The 15,953-nt window shown below is 34.8% G+C and overlaps 3 protein-coding genes across 3 annotated transcripts; 1 reads left to right on the forward strand and 2 right to left on the reverse strand.

Annotated features, from left to right (window-relative positions):
• Window positions 1–128: 128 nt before the first annotated feature.
• On the reverse strand, window positions 129–1,913 carry LOC132159090 (retinol dehydrogenase 7-like). The gene is made up of 5 exons (XM_059568674.1): window positions 1,848–1,913; window positions 1,438–1,763; window positions 1,109–1,367; window positions 834–997; window positions 129–536 (listed from the first exon to the last, which is right to left on the reverse strand). Exons 1-5 carry the CDS (start codon window positions 1,862–1,864, stop codon window positions 316–318), a joined length of 987 nt encoding a protein of 328 aa, XP_059424657.1. The 5' UTR covers window positions 1,865–1,913; the 3' UTR covers window positions 129–315.
• Window positions 1,914–4,145: 2,232 nt separating this feature from the next.
• Window positions 4,146–6,312, reverse strand: LOC132159091 (biogenesis of lysosome-related organelles complex 1 subunit 1). Its single transcript, XM_059568675.1, has 4 exons — window positions 6,122–6,312; window positions 5,456–5,528; window positions 4,539–4,671; window positions 4,146–4,443 (listed from the first exon to the last, which is right to left on the reverse strand). The coding sequence occupies exons 1-4, from the start codon at window positions 6,180–6,182 to the stop codon at window positions 4,333–4,335; spliced, it is 378 nt and encodes a 125-aa protein (XP_059424658.1). The 5' UTR covers window positions 6,183–6,312; the 3' UTR covers window positions 4,146–4,332.
• A 552-nt stretch (window positions 6,313–6,864) lies between these two features.
• On the forward strand, window positions 6,865–15,888 carry LOC132159601 (TBC1 domain family member 20-like). Its single transcript, XM_059569152.1, has 8 exons — window positions 6,865–7,225; window positions 8,309–8,494; window positions 9,725–9,805; window positions 9,879–10,065; window positions 10,912–11,013; window positions 11,169–11,310; window positions 13,210–13,382; window positions 13,451–15,888. The coding sequence occupies exons 1-8, from the start codon at window positions 7,162–7,164 to the stop codon at window positions 13,719–13,721; spliced, it is 1,206 nt and encodes a 401-aa protein (XP_059425135.1). The 5' UTR covers window positions 6,865–7,161; the 3' UTR covers window positions 13,722–15,888.
• Window positions 15,889–15,953: the final 65 nt, after the last annotated feature.

Consider the following 15,953-nt stretch of genomic DNA (forward strand, 5'->3'; position numbering starts at 1 on the left):
TTTTTTGGGTTGTTAAAAAAAAGGTGCATGCACTCAAAACAGTTGCGTTCGATCCTTCGCTGGCAGTGGTTCTGTTGTGTATTAGTGATCAGCAGAGTTTACGCATTCACTTGGAACCCCAACCTAGGTGGTACTAAAAAACATACCAGGTACTGTACCCAGTAGAAAACCCCCCAAAAGTGAACCGTACCATGCCGTAACATGCAGTGGAAAAGCGCCATTAGTAAGACCCAAAAATAGAGTATCTATAGTGTATCATAAGAGGGAAATGAAAGATAAGAGTTAAACATATGTGGCCTAAGATTACTTCCAAATCTAGACACTTTTTGCAGGCTTTGGCAACACCAGCTTCAGCGCGATATCTACAACACAAGCAGGCATGTAAGACAAGGGAATCCACAAGAGCTTGGCGTCCCAGCCTGCGCTGTAGCGTGTTCTTGGGTGGACGGCCAGCAGGGCATGTTCCATGCAGTTGGTCACTTTACTGAGGTCAGAGTCGCATATGGTGTTCATGATCAGCCTCTGGATCTTGATGTCTGGAGAGACAAAGAGTGTCTAAATGGACTATACTCTTAAAAATAAATGTACGTCATTATGAGTCAATGAAGAACCTTTAACATCCATGGAAACTTTTCAATGCATGAAAGGTTCTTATAGTGGAAAAAGTTTATTATATGTTCTTCACACTGTGGTTCTTTTAACAATTGTTCACTGAAAGATTCTTTGGGAAACCAAAAAAATTTTTTCTGTTGCATTATAAAAGGTTTATTGTCAAGACTATTGAAAGAGAATGGAGAAATGGAGAAAAGTAGTTGTTGGCTTAATTAGCATACATTTATCCAAGTATTTGTCTCCATAGCTCTCCTTCACTTCAGGGGTCAGTTGGTTCCAGAGGCGATGAAGTTCCTTCTCGATGGGCTCTAAGCTAGTCACCTGAGTCTTGAAGAAACCAGGTTCAATGATGCACACATTGACCCCAAAATTTTGGATATCCCTCCTGAAATTACATCACAAGGTATTCTATTAATAATAAACGTAGAGGTGGTTTCAAAAGTCAAAACTGCTGAAAAAAAAAGACAACAACTAAGTTTTGATTGAAGTGTGATACCTGAGACAATCAGAGAAGCTCTCCACTGCGAACTTTGATATGCAGTATCCTCCGCCGTTAGCTGCCACTCTTCCCAACACTGACGCCACATTCACCACTCGTCCACGGGCCTTTTTGACAAGAGGCAAGAAGTCCATGGTCATCTCGATCATGCCAGTCATGTTGACTTTAAGCGTGCTTTGGAAGTCTTCGATTTTCATCCACTCTGATGGACCCATGGGAAGGGAGCGTCCTGCGTTGTTCACGAGACCCCAAAGTCCTAGAAAGTTGGGAACAAAGATGTCACACTTGTTTCTAAATCTTACTTTGAAGTCTCACCTGAAATGCACCTTTATCTCCAACTTCTTTTATGGTCCATTCCAAAGCCTTCTGAATGCTGGCCGTGCTGGTCACGTCCAAGATGCAGGTCTTCAGGTAAGGTCCTGTCGCGCTCTTCAGATCATCTGCTCCCTTTTCTGTGAAACACCCAGCTAGGACGCGGAAACCACGTTTGTCCAGGCACTTGCACAGTAGGTATCCGAACCCAGAGTCGCAACCGGTCACAAAAACGTGTTTCTCCGACACCTTGGTGATCTCCAAGTTGTCCCGGTAGAACCACACCAGAACCCATAGCAGCACAAACGCACCCAAGACATATGTACATGTGCAATTGTTACTGTAAGCACAAAATGCATACAAAATGTATGTAGTCTTTAGTTTGTTTGCTTTGTGTTTTGATTTTAGTCAGACAGATTCTTACCTCAAGAACTCGTACATCGTTTCTGCCTCCTGAGTGATTCTGCGAAAGATGTTTTGAAAACAATTGCTTTTTGGTAGAATGCCAATGACGTAAAAGAAAGAAAAAACACAACAATGCAGGTGTAATTATGAAGTGTCAGGATGCAATCCCATAGTCCAACAAAAACCAGTTCAAAAAGGTATTGTGAACTACTACTAAAAAAAAAAAAAAAAAAAAAAAAAAAATTCCACAGATTGACTCAGAACTGGTAAGACCTGTATGTTGTAATGACGTCTTTTGAGGCTTATCGAACATTATTGACCCATGCGCACTGCTCCTCTTGGTTTTAGATTATGCAGTCAGAGGGCACTAACATGAGTAACACTGTTGTTTTTCAGAGCACATGAGAAATCTTGAGCTAAGGCTCTTATGAAACAAAGGGAGACTTTGGTATCAGCGTACAGGTTTAGAGAATGCTGTAAAATTGAAAACCCAGTAAAACCGAAACTCAAACCCTATTAGCTACAGCAACTAATTAGTAAAGAGAAAGGTTGAGGATTCATCTCTGTGCTACAATGCAACCAATAAGACAAAACCAACCATTTGAGCTCCTATATGCACATTAAGCTTTGAGGAATGTACGCTAATTAATTATCGAAACAAACAGGGCTTTATCAAATAATAATTAATGTGCTTTCTGATATTAATTGCATATATTTGTACATATACAATACTTTGCAACTAATTTCCAGATTGCTAAAGAATCTAAGTGGAAATAACCAAAACTTCTAAACCAATCATACCATAGTCCCGGAAAATAAGAAAATGTTTTAACAAAACAGAAGTAGCTTATTTTAACAAATATCGTAGTACATCAAATTAATACTAGCATTAACCTGATTAATAATTCAAAATAATTAAATTTGACATGTTTGCAAGTAAAACATTTTTTAAATACAATACCCTTTTTTTGGTAAATAAAAACTTAGTTAAACATACACATTTAAATAAATATGAATTCACTGTCATTGAGGATAAAAATAAGAAATTCTTCTTCTATCAGATAAAGTATTAGTTATCAGAGTTACCTTTTCCCTTCTTGGCTCTGGAGCTGGAGGTCCTGAACGTGTTTGGTGAGTGATCTGAAGTGGGTCTGCGTCTTTATCCCTAAAGCTGATTCTATCAGCCAGAGCCACAATTTCTAATCTCCAATCCCACTGTATTGCTGTTAGGCCTTTTTTGTGTGGCTTGTGTAAGCTTTATCCACAAATAGCTGGGCTGGGAGGTACTTTTAAGGAGAAATATGCCAATTCGCTTTATTTTTAGGTTAATCGAATCAGTTTTTGGGAGGTTGACAGGACACTTAAGCAATGACAGGAGCATCCAGTGATGCCAGACTGGGACATTTTTGTCTACAGTAGTTTTAAACAATTTCTATTTTTGTTCAAATGATAATATGTGAAGTTTTTATGGCCTCCTAATATTAAATATGAGTACTTATTTAAAAAAAAAAAAAAACAATAATAGTTAGAAATTAGAATATACAATTATATATCGTAAAGGTCTCTGTGCAATTGGTAAAATGGTCTCAATTTCACAGTAGTCACTTATTTAACGAAAACTTTTGAAGAATGATGTGTCTTCCTCAGGGTCTGGTGAGAATGTTTTCCCTTCTCCGGCCCGGTGTGAACCTTGGATCATAGAACCAGACCAAACCAAAAAGTCTTTTATGTTTTTACAACTGATTTGAAGATTTCCTTGCTCTGCTCTGGATAATAGTAAATTGGAACTGAATTTAGTTCTGAATTGGATTCTCATCCATCTATCAAAAATGGTAAAAAAAAAAAATAGTCTTATAGACCTAAAACCATCCTATGCAGTCCCATGGGGCCACATGTAAAATCTGGATTTAAACCAGCCGCATTCTGTTCTTGCTGTCCATTTTCTTAGTTTTACATTTTACTCTGTCCCCTTATGTTAATCCTGAGGCTGAAAGCCCTTGTTGTAAATGTGGATTATGTAGCGTCACAGTGCGTGCACAGCTTAACACGGGTTCAGTAAAAATTTATTAACAAACTGTGAAATCCCACAAAAACGTATTAAATCTATTTTAGCTCACAGTTACATCTATAAAGCTAAAAAGGGGCAGGAAAAATGTGTAATCCTGGTAGCTACTATATGTTAATTTCTGAGACCAAATGGAAAACACTTGTTAAATGTTGGTCAAAACAGTTTGTATGAAGTAAGAAGCAGGACAGTGTTTCTGTGCAGGTTAACTTTTGGAGTTAAAATGTGATATAAAGTGCTCCACTGCAGCAGTTATAGCACTATAGATATTTTTTATTATACAAGCATATTTTGTAAAATAAAAATGAACCAAATAAGAAATAAACAGCTGTTCCAGCAATTCTTTACAGGAAAAAATGAGACACAGAAGTCTCAAGTGTCCATGTTTCACCAACATCTGGTTGTTTCTGTCCATTTTGGAGCATCAGAGTCCATCCTGTCATGAGGACGTGGGCTGAACCGGGCCTTTGTGCACATACTCCAGACCTGTCGCAATCGTCCGCATGTCCACCTCAATACTTCTCGCCCAGTTCTCCACGTCTCCGATTTCCTGTACAGGAATAATCTCTCATTACATCTGCACAGTTCACCACAGTTGCAACACTAAATTCACACATGAATCAATATATAAAAGAGATTGCGTACTTTTAAAGCCTGGTTGAAGTTTTCAACCATGTTGATCCACTGGGCCGTCTGCTTGGCAAACTGACTGGCCTGAACCTGCAGCGTCTTCACCTCATGGTCCAGCTTGCGTTGGTTGACGTACGCCTGCGCCACCCTGAACAGAGATACTTATACATTACAATGGCTTAAAGGAATAGTTCCCCCAAAATGAAAATCTCAAAAATGTGCTAAGATGTAGAAGAGTTTGTTTTTTCATCGGGTTTGGAGAAATTTTGCATCACATCACTTGCATTCCTCTGCAGTGGATGGGTGCCATCAGAATGAGTCCAAACGGCTATAGTAATCCACACTTATCCAACTCCAGTCCATCTTTTCACCTTCTGAAAAGCTGCGTGTTTCTAAGAAACAAGACTATCATTTAGATGCTTTGACTTTTGAAGTCCATAATGTCCAGATGACTTTATCACCTGAGAAAGCAATATTTTGGCCAGAAGCAATGGTTTAAAGCTAAAAAAGCTTAAAACTAATTTTTACAAATACATAGTTTTTCTCTTAACAAGATGTTAATTGACAGACTGTTTTGGATTCTGATGGCACCCATTCACTGCAGAGGATCCACTGGTGAAGAACTGATGTGATGCTACATTTCCCCAGATCTGTTCTGATGTAGAAAGAAACTCAGCTACATCTTGGATGGCCCGAGGGTGAGTAAATGCTCAGCATTTTTTTATTACTGGGTGAACTATTCTGTTTGCATAAAATCTGTCTGTTCCAAGAACAATTCTCCGTTGCATCCAACCATGCAACTCTAAGCTGCTTTCACAGAATTTCATCATAATGTTCACACAAGGACTGGGATTATGACCATAGTGATCACACAAACTGATCAAATAATCCTGTTAGAGTACCTTTACAAACATATAAAAGTATCGACTCACCCTACATTGAGATGATCCACCAGGGCTTCTGTTAAATATGTTGCAGCTGCTATGGCCTCTCGTCTTCGTCTTTCTGTACCATATAGAAGCATTTTATATAAAAAGAAATAATAATAATTAAGAAAGCAATAATTTCATATCAAGTGATTTTGTTTTGATTTGTTTTTTTTTTTGGGGGGGGGGTTGACAAAATTTCAAGTAATGAAATACATATTTTACGATTAATCACGATTAATAGCAGCCAAAATAAATGCTTTTGTTTACATAATACGTGTTTACACTGTATATATTTATTATGTATAAATAAATATACACAAATGCATGTATATGTGTGTACACCATTATTCAATCTTTGCTAAATAATAATTTATTCATTTACAGTTAATGAAATTAATTAATTGCAAGAATAATTGACTTATTTCTGTAGTCTAACGTAAAATACAAGCGGTGACCGTGACTAAATTAAGGAAATAAGCCTACGAAGAAGAATTTGCGACTAGAATGAAAATGAATAACGAATTTTATTACTTATAACAATATATCAGCTCCATCTTTTCTTAAATAAATTTGACGGACAAATATTAAGATGCGTCTTTATCTTGACATTTAATCTTATATCAAAAGGACTATCAGTGCTAGTCGGTAGAGATCCACAGAAACACAAACCTTGTAATTCTTTCCTTTCGTTTTGTTTCGCTTGGTGTTCTTTTAATAAACGAGAGAGCATCTCGGCTATTTATTGTGAACGAAAATAAAATATGTTCATTTGATAAAGTCAATTTACTCCAAACGTTTTGGCAGTCCCTGGATTCACATGACAGTCGTCTCGAAAACATACGGAAAGCGCGGAGGGACAGTACGTTCAAGATATTTTTAAAACGACATTTTCAAAATAAAAGTCTAGTTAAACGATTCGAAATATATATATTTATATCACAGAGCGCTTACAACTGGCCTACTGCATTTGACTGAAAATTTATTTTAATCACAAAATTTGTAGTGTATCTCAATTAATCGCATCCAAAATAAAACATTTTGTTTGCATAATATATGTGTGTGTGTGTTGTTCATATTTATTATGTATATAAAAACACAAGCTCATACATTATATATTGAAAATATAAAATGTTTATATTTATATTCAATAAATTATATTACATACTATATGAAATATAAAAGCATAACATGTTTTTATGTATAAATGTGTGTATTTATGCATACATAATAAATATACACAGTACACACACAAAAACTTTTATTTTGGATGCGATTACTCGTTTAACAGCACTACGTTATATTTAATACTTTTTTCGTGTTTACCGTCTTTTGAAGGGTTGCTAAGACGTCGCCCGTCTCGTGCGCTAATGAAACTTCAACTCCCAGAATCCTTCACACACTCACACGTAAACATCAACCTAGATGATGCTACAACTGGAGCCTCTAAAGAGCTTCCCGTGAAACAACACAAAGGAGCCGCAGAGACGCCGCTTCGCTCCGGCTCGGCTCGGTTCGGTTCGGCGGTGCAAACCGATGAAGAGCGCGTGTCATGAGTGACGCAGACCGGAGAGACGGACGCTGTTCCTGTGCCACGAGTGGTTTCTGCAGCTAACGCGGGCCTGAAGGAGAAGATGTGGCCTTCATCTGTCAGACTGTTCCGCTCTCATAGAGATCAAGCGATGTAGCAGCAGCTGGACTCAAGCGACACAATGAACCGGAGGAAGTCTCGGAGTCTCGGAGCTTCTTCTCCGCTCAACGGACTCGGAACACAAGGTGCGTCTCATCGACTGAGATTAAACATTACAGCTTTTACTCAAGTAGATTTAGAGTTTGATAGAAACTTATTGGGATTGAAATAAGGAGTTTTGATCTGTGCTGTATATTAATACGTATAAAACAAGAAGTTACAAGTAACTATATAAGAACATACAATATGTATAAATACAATAAGTAAACACACACACACACACACGTGTGTATATATATATATATATATATATATATATATATATATATTTACTTCTAGATAGATACATTTAAGAATATTTTCAGTACATCAAATAATTTATTATATATGTATATACTTGTATAAATAGAGAATATTATATATATATATATATATATATATATATATATATATATATATATATATATATATACATACATATACATACAAACACACACCCATACACACATTAATATATACATGTTTATCAATAAACTTATGTATAGAAATTAATATCTTTATCTATCTTGCTATAAATAAGTGTGTATGTGTGTGTGTGTGTGTATATATATATATATATATATATATATATATATATATATATATATATATATATATATATATATATATATATAATATTAATAATGTATATGAATCAATATATTTCTGTATGTATATAGATACTTTTTTCCCCGGGTGTGAGAGTGATTCATTTCTGTCTCATAATCCTTTAAATATTTCTGTGGGAGTTTCCTGTGAATAATTTTTACGTCTAAAGGTGTTGTGCTCATTATATCGAATCTTAAGCACTATTCATAACAGTTTTGCAGGATATGTTGTGCACTCATTATGTAGTGTAAATCTCTAACACAAACCGCGTCAGATGTTTGGGACGTGACTGCAGTTTGTGTGCCAGGCAAAAATAGTTCCTTTCAAAACAATATCAAGCCTTGTAAATGTGCCATTCCTCTGGGAACAGCTGTTGACAAATCAAAAACCACTTGCGCAAATAAAGAGCAGAGGTGAAAGATGTCAGTCAGCTTCTCAGTCTCCGGCGAACTCTTCTGCCGAGCGCCTGTAGGCCGTGATCTGTCCGTGTTCAGGTGCTGAGCGGCTCGTCATGTTGACAGATGCAGAGTCCAGACGGAAGAGGAAGACGACGGAGATCTGGCAGGTGCTGAAGACGAGGCCCGTGGACGTGGCCGCTCTGAGACGCATGGCCATCAGTGAAGGAGGTCTGCTGAACGACGAGATCCGCCGACAGGTGTGGCCCAGACTGCTCAACGTGTCTGTAGACGACATACCTGAGCAGCTCGGTGAGAGAGAGAGAGCACAGTCACCTTCTGGACAAGAAGTACATTCACTAACATACTTTAATGTAGTCTCCTACAACAAAACACCTAATTCTCATCTCTGTAATGTAAAAAGAATAATTATTATTAAATATAATGAATTGGGTTAAATATGATTACATTTTCAAAATATTTTAACATCTTTTATTCATGTTCAAGGTAATCAATCACAACTTCAACAAAAATCTTCAGCACAACAAAAAAAAATCACCTCTATAATGTAAGAAAATATTTGTATTTAATTATTAAATATAATGTACTTTTAATATATTAATTATAACTTAAGTATATTGTTTTAATAATTTTTTAAAAAATATTTTTACATCTTTTATTTATGTTCAAGATAATCAAGTGCAGTAGCCTCAAACGAAAAAGTCTCATTTTCATTACTATAATGTGAGAAATTTAAACTATAATTTATTCATTAGAATTTAAGTATATTATTTAAAAAAAATTTATACATCTTTTATTTGTTCAAGATAACTAAGTGCAGTAGCCTCACAAAAAACTCTGTGAAACAATTACTATTGTTAATATTAAATAAGATAAAAATATACAAACGATTTATTAATAGAATTTCATTTTTATTATTTAATTTTTATATATGTCTATTTTTTAACTCCACTATAATACGTTTTCATCACTGTAATGTGAAAAATATTATTTAACTTTTTTTTTTTATATAATCTCCATATAATTAAATAAATAAATTCAACAGAAAATCGCATTTTCTTCATTGTAATTTGGAAAATATAATAATAATAATAATAATAATAATAATAATAATACTTATTAAAATAATTATTAAATATTATTAAATAAAATGATTATTATTGAAATAATTATTATTCAGATATTATTAAATTTACTCTATAAATACATTATTAAATATAATTTAATTATATTAATTATTATTTGAAATGTAAAATATTCATACATACACATTTATATGCAATTACCTTAAACAAAAAAATCTACTTCCCAATACTGTAATGTTATACATATATTATTATTTACTAATGAATATATACAATATACGTATACTTTATCAAACATCCTTTAATTATTTATTTACTTTATTTACATTATTTTCACTTACATATGTATTATATGTGCTTTAATTTATGCTGATAAAGTGAGAGAGAAAATAGCATGCCTATGAAGTGTAGATGTCAATCTGGTGTTTGTTTGCAGAGCCGGTGGATCGAGACAATAACAAGGACTTCACCCAGGTGCTTCTGGATGTTCAGAGATCCCTGCGACGCTTCCCTCCAGGTGAGCAGAGCCTCCTCCTGGGCTCTTCAGCCGCTCTCAGTCGTGTCTAAGCTGCTCTGTGTTTGTGATGCAGGGATGCCAGCCGAGCAGCGCGAAGGCCTTCAGGAGGAGCTGACCGATATTATCCTGCGGGTGCTGGTGAAAAACCCACAGCTGCACTATTATCAGGGATACCATGACATCGTGGTGACCTTCCTGCTGGTGCTGGGGGAACGACTCGCCACTGCCCTGGTGGAAAAACTCTCCACCCACCACCTCAGGTGGACCAGCAGCACACAGACAAGAAGAGATGCACTTACACACTCACATTTTACTTGATTTCATTTTTAATGAGATTTTTTTTAGTAGCTTCTTTTTTTTTAAATTCTGACATTCAGCAAAATCCACCACAATTCCCCTCAAACAAACATCTGCATTTTGATTACTATAATATGTAAATATTATTAATATTATTACTATTCTTTTATTATCTGTATATATAATTTACATATAATCAATATCTTTTAATGCATTTTTATTATTATTTAAATTTGGAAATATTTATGCAACATTCCTTTCTTCGCGATAATGAGGCGCAGTTATTTCCATTTTTATTATCAACATAGAATTTATTAAATATAATTGACTTTTATTCATTATAATTAAATATTTTACTTTTTTATTATTATTTATGCGCAATATAGTCAAGCACAATTACCTTCAACAAAATCTCATTCTTATTACTATAATTAAAAAATATATATTATTATTATTATTATTATTATTTAATTATTGTTCAATTTAATGTACAAACATTGTATTAAATATAATTGAATTATATTTATTACATTATCTTTCCTTTTTGTTTGAAATAAGAAAATCACATCACTGTAAAAATATATTATTATTATTAAATAGCAATTAATATAATTATATTTACATTTTAAAATATCTATACATATTTTATTTATACATTGCTTGTATGATTTTTTATTCTGCATTTATTCTAAAAATGAAAATTATTTCTTCATTTACTCTATTATAGACAGGACAAATCATCATCTTGAAATAATTTTTTGTTTTTAATATCTGCTTGATATTTTTCATCCATTTCATCTACATGACAGGGACTTTATGGACCCCACTATGGACAACACCAAACACATCCTGAACTACCTGATGCCCATAATCGAGAGAGTCAACCCTGAAGTGTACGACTTCATGCAGCAGTGAGTAGACCTGGTTTTATGTTTGTCTGCATGTTTTTTTATTTTTTACCACATTCATCATTCTGTAACTTTATCAGCATCTTCTGAAAGCATGATGAGCAGTGTTCTTCATTGGCTTGTATAGTTTGAGATAAATGTCTATATCTCGTCTGCAGAGCCGAGGTGGGCACTATTTTCGCGCTCAGCTGGCTCATCACCTGGTTCGGACACGTGCTGTCAGATTTCCGTCATGTGGTTCGGTTGTATGACTTCTTCCTGGCCTGCCATCCGCTCATGCCCATCTACTTTGCTGCTGTGGTACGTTTCCGTTTGTCTTCTGAAGCTTTCTGATGTTCTGCAGAAGTGGGTCAGCTATTTCAGGCCTGAATCAGGCTGTGTTGTTCCGTCTGAATAAATCATTGACACAATCTGTCATGTTGAGAACATTTGTCTTTTGTACAGTAAAGTACTGTGTTCTGCCACCTGCAGTCTTCAGAAACCTGATGTTTACTAGAAGTAGGTCAGGGACTAAATACTAATAGCTTTATATAGAGTCAATTCCACCAAAATTGACTCTATGTTTCTTAAAAAGGAAGAAGAAATTATATAGCCCAGATTAGGATCATTAAGAATTTGGTTTAATATTTTTATATATATATATATATATATATATATATATATATATATATATATATATATATATATATATATATATAAACTAATTGTAAAATTAGATATTGTTTTTAACATTTTTAAAAATCTCATTATTACCATAGCATGAAGTGAGACATTAATATATGAAAAATAATCATTATTACTAGAACACAAAAAAATCTCATTGTCATTACAGGAACACAAAATAATATAGTTAAAAAAAATGGTCATTACCATAATGCTAAAAAACTCAAACCTCAAATAAAATGAGATATCATTTCATTTTTTAATGTAATTTTTATTACTATAATGTAAAATATTATATATATTTCCGTAACTTGAAGTGAGATGTTATTTAATATAAAAAATATTGTTGTCATTACCATAATGCAAACATATCAGTGTTATCACTGTAGGATGAAGTGAGATATTTAATACTTAAAAAAATAAATCTTTATTATTATTACTATATAATTCCTCATTATGAGTAAGTAACAAAATTTTATATTTAAACAACTAATGTCATTACCGTAATAGAAAAAAACCTAATTGTCATTAGATTAACTTAAAATGAAATATTATTTAATATTTTTATAAATCATTGTCAGTCTCATAATGCACTGAAAAATTATTAACATAACATAAAACTAGATATTTAAGAATCATTATCATTACCATAATGCAAAAAAAAAAAATTTAACAAAATTGTGGAAAAAACCTTATTGTCTTTATAGTAAAATGAGATATTATTTTCTATTAAAAAATATTATTGTCCATCATAATAAAAAAAAATCCCATTTACATTAAACAAATAAGATACTTAATCATTAAAATTTTTAATAATGAAGCAGTGAAGCAGTGAAGCAGCAGTGAAGTGAAGTGACATTCAGCCAAGTATGGTGACCCATACTCAGAATTTGTGCTCTGCATTTAACCCATCCGAAATGCACACACACAGAGCAGTGAACACACACACACACACACTGTGAACACACACCCGGAGCAGTGGGCAGCCATTTATGCTGCGGCGCCCGGGGAGCAGTTGGGGGTTCGATGCCTTGCTCAAGGGCACCTAAGTCGTGGTATTGAAGGTGGAGAGAGAACTGTACATGCACTCCCCCCACCCACAATTCCTGCCGGCCCGGGACTCAAACTCACAACCTTTCGATTGGGAGTCCGACTCTCTAACCATTAGGCCACGACTTCCCCTTAATAGTTACTATTACTTACTTAATAGTAATTATCATAATGCAAAAATGGTATTCTCATTAAATATTTTCTAGTAGTAGCGTAAATTTAGATTATATTTAAATTGGTAAATACAAATTTGTTAGCAGTTACATAATAGTAGTATTTGTTTTAATACTACTATGGAAAATCTGTTTTAAAGTGTCAAAATGTTTGACAATGTTTAAAATGACTTGACTGTGAGATTTTCACGTTAGACTACGGATAAATAAAATGGACAGATTTTACGTAATCAACATACATTCTAAGATCCAGCAGAAGCTCAAGCACAGCCTGACTCTATTTCAAAGCAAGCGTCCTCTTGTCTGTTTTCAGATCGTGCTGCATCGAGAGGAGGAGGTGTTGGACTGTGAGTGTGACATGGCCATGATGCACCATCTCCTGTCCCGCATCCCACAGGACCTCCCGTACGAGACGCTGATCAGCCGCGCCGGAGATCTGTTCGTCCAGTTCCCTCCGTCTGAGCTGGCCAGAGAGCGCAATCAGCTGTAAGCCCGTCTCCCTCGCTCTAACTGTTTTCCTCACAACAAACCACAAACCACTGTCTTTTGTCCAGGACGGCCGTCTCCACCTTCAAAGACTTCGAGCTGGCATCGACACAGCAGCGTCCCGACACAGTGCTCCGCCAGAGACGGAAAGAGATTCAGCAGCAGCAGAAGCGTGCACTGGAGGCGCAGCGAGGGACCGTAGCAGTCGTCCAGCCCACGGCGCGCCGCTTCATGCGTCTGGCGGTCATGGGGTTGACTGTGGCGCTGGGGGCCGCCGCTTTAGCCGTGGTAAACTCTGCCCTGGAATGGGCTCCGAAACTAGACTTGCTCTTCCCGTGAAGGAGCCCAACCACAGCGTCTCGGGTTGAGGAGTTATTTGAGGACTGCATATTGTTATTTTGCCTTTGTACTTGTCAGACTAATGAATAAAATATTGTGCAGATAGTTACTGTAATTAAACAAGATTGTTTTCCCCCCATTGAATGAGGTGAGGATATTGAGAAAAGTACATCACTTCCTTCAGGAGACGAATGACAATGTGTCCTGGATGTACAGTGGAGGTACGTACACTTCACGTCTTGAAAATGAAACACGATCTGAGCAAATTTATGTAAAAATAGTTAAAAACATTATTTTTGTTTTTCTCACAAAGATGAAATTTTGCTGATTATTTACTCACCATCCGAGATTAAGATGAGTTTGTTTCTTCGCCAGATTTGGAGAAATGTAGCATTGCATCACTTGCTCACCAAAGGATCCATTGAAGTAAATGGGTGCCGTCAGAATGAGAGTCCTAACAGCTGATTAAAAACATCACAATAATCCACACCTCTCCAGTCTCGTGAAGTTAAAAGCTGTGTTTGTAAGAAACAAATCTATTAAGATGTTTTTTACTTTTTTACTAACTTTTAACCGCTGCTTCCAGCTACAATTCTAGTCCTCTATTCAAAATATTGCTTTCTCCAGTGAAAAAGTTGAATTAGGAGAGAAATACTCTCAGGAATATGGAAATTACGGATTTATATTCTGGTCAGAAGCTGTTTTAAAGTTAAAAAATGTTGTGGATTATTGTGATGTTTTTATCAGCTGTTAGGACTCTCATTCTGACGGCACCCATTCACTGCAGAGGATCCATTGGTGAACAAGTGATGTGATGTTACATTTCTCCAAATCTGTTCTGATGAAGAAACAAACTGATCTACATCTTGGATGGACTGAGGCTGAGTAAAATTACAACAAATTTTCGATTTGGGGTTACTATTTCTTTCAAAATTCATGTACATTATGTGTTTAACAGTTTATCAACCATTTAGTTGTACATTGCTCATAATACAATTTTCATCTAAACTGTCACACTATGCAACAATTTAATAATGTTAGTTGGAATTTTTCCTTAATAATGTTAGTTGGAACTGAATGCAAACCATTTCATAAGAATGTTTTTTTTTGTGAACTAACATTTTTGTAGTTTGAAAAAAAAAACCAAACGTTTCCATAAATTGTCAAACCAAATTCAATAATAATTTGCACAAGTCTGCTTATATAAAAGTCCGTTGTAAAGCTTTTTTCCTTTATGCGACAATTTACAGTATGTTTGAAATTCACGTACAAAAACAACATTCAAACAAAAACAACCATTCAAAATAACATTCATATGAAAATCAACCATTTCACAAGAGCTTTTTTAGAAATGTATTTTAGAAATTTGCTCAACTTGTGGTTCATGATCGAGACAGCATGTACTTTGCAAAATAAAAAAAAAAACGGATATATCGAGACCAAAATATTTTTCGAGCCCTTGTTTGTAGGATTGGAAATTGAATCTGGTTGAGGACCCCTTATAAACAGGAATATTATTTTATTAAGTGTATGTAAAGTTAGGAAAGAAACGATTTATGAAAGCATTTAACTTATGTTCATCATTTTTATGTTTTTTGAGGTTATTTTTTAACTACAGTTCAGTTTTTCTCTCCGAATCATCTTAATTACATTATGTTTGTGATAAGTGCTGATCTTAGATCATAATGTGCATTTTTCACGAATCTCAGCTGGAATCGAAACCACTTCTGAATAACTTCAGCTGATGAACACACTTGAGATTTCTTGTTGTTGATTGTGTTAGCGCTGAACGTGAATTTGGTAGTTACACTAATTAAACTCCAGATGGGTGTTGAATCATGGCACATTGTTTTTTATTGTTTAAATGCTGACCGTTTTCATTAAACATCATCTTCTAAGCTTAGAGTAACATTCAAGTGGATATTTTCCAGGACTCTAACACCGCTTGGTTTGAAAATATCCTTAAATCATGATTTATTGAAATAACTCGTTGCCATCCACACAGTACTACTGTTTATGCTTTTATTTTGCGTTAATTTTGCACTAAAGAACACGCTTTTGCTTATTTTTTGCACTTTGAGAGATTGTCTCTGATTCGCTGAAGTTAATGCGTCACGGTTGACAATGTTGCTAAATATGTTTAAATAAAAAGACCAGATAAATCCTGCATTGGTTTTTATGTGAATTAGTTACATTGAGGAGTTTAAAGGTGATGCATTTATTTTTATTTAA

Source organism: Carassius carassius, chromosome 16 (genome assembly GCF_963082965.1).
Source record: "Carassius carassius chromosome 16, fCarCar2.1, whole genome shotgun sequence".
Taxonomy (NCBI): Eukaryota; Metazoa; Chordata; class Actinopteri; order Cypriniformes; family Cyprinidae; genus Carassius; species Carassius carassius.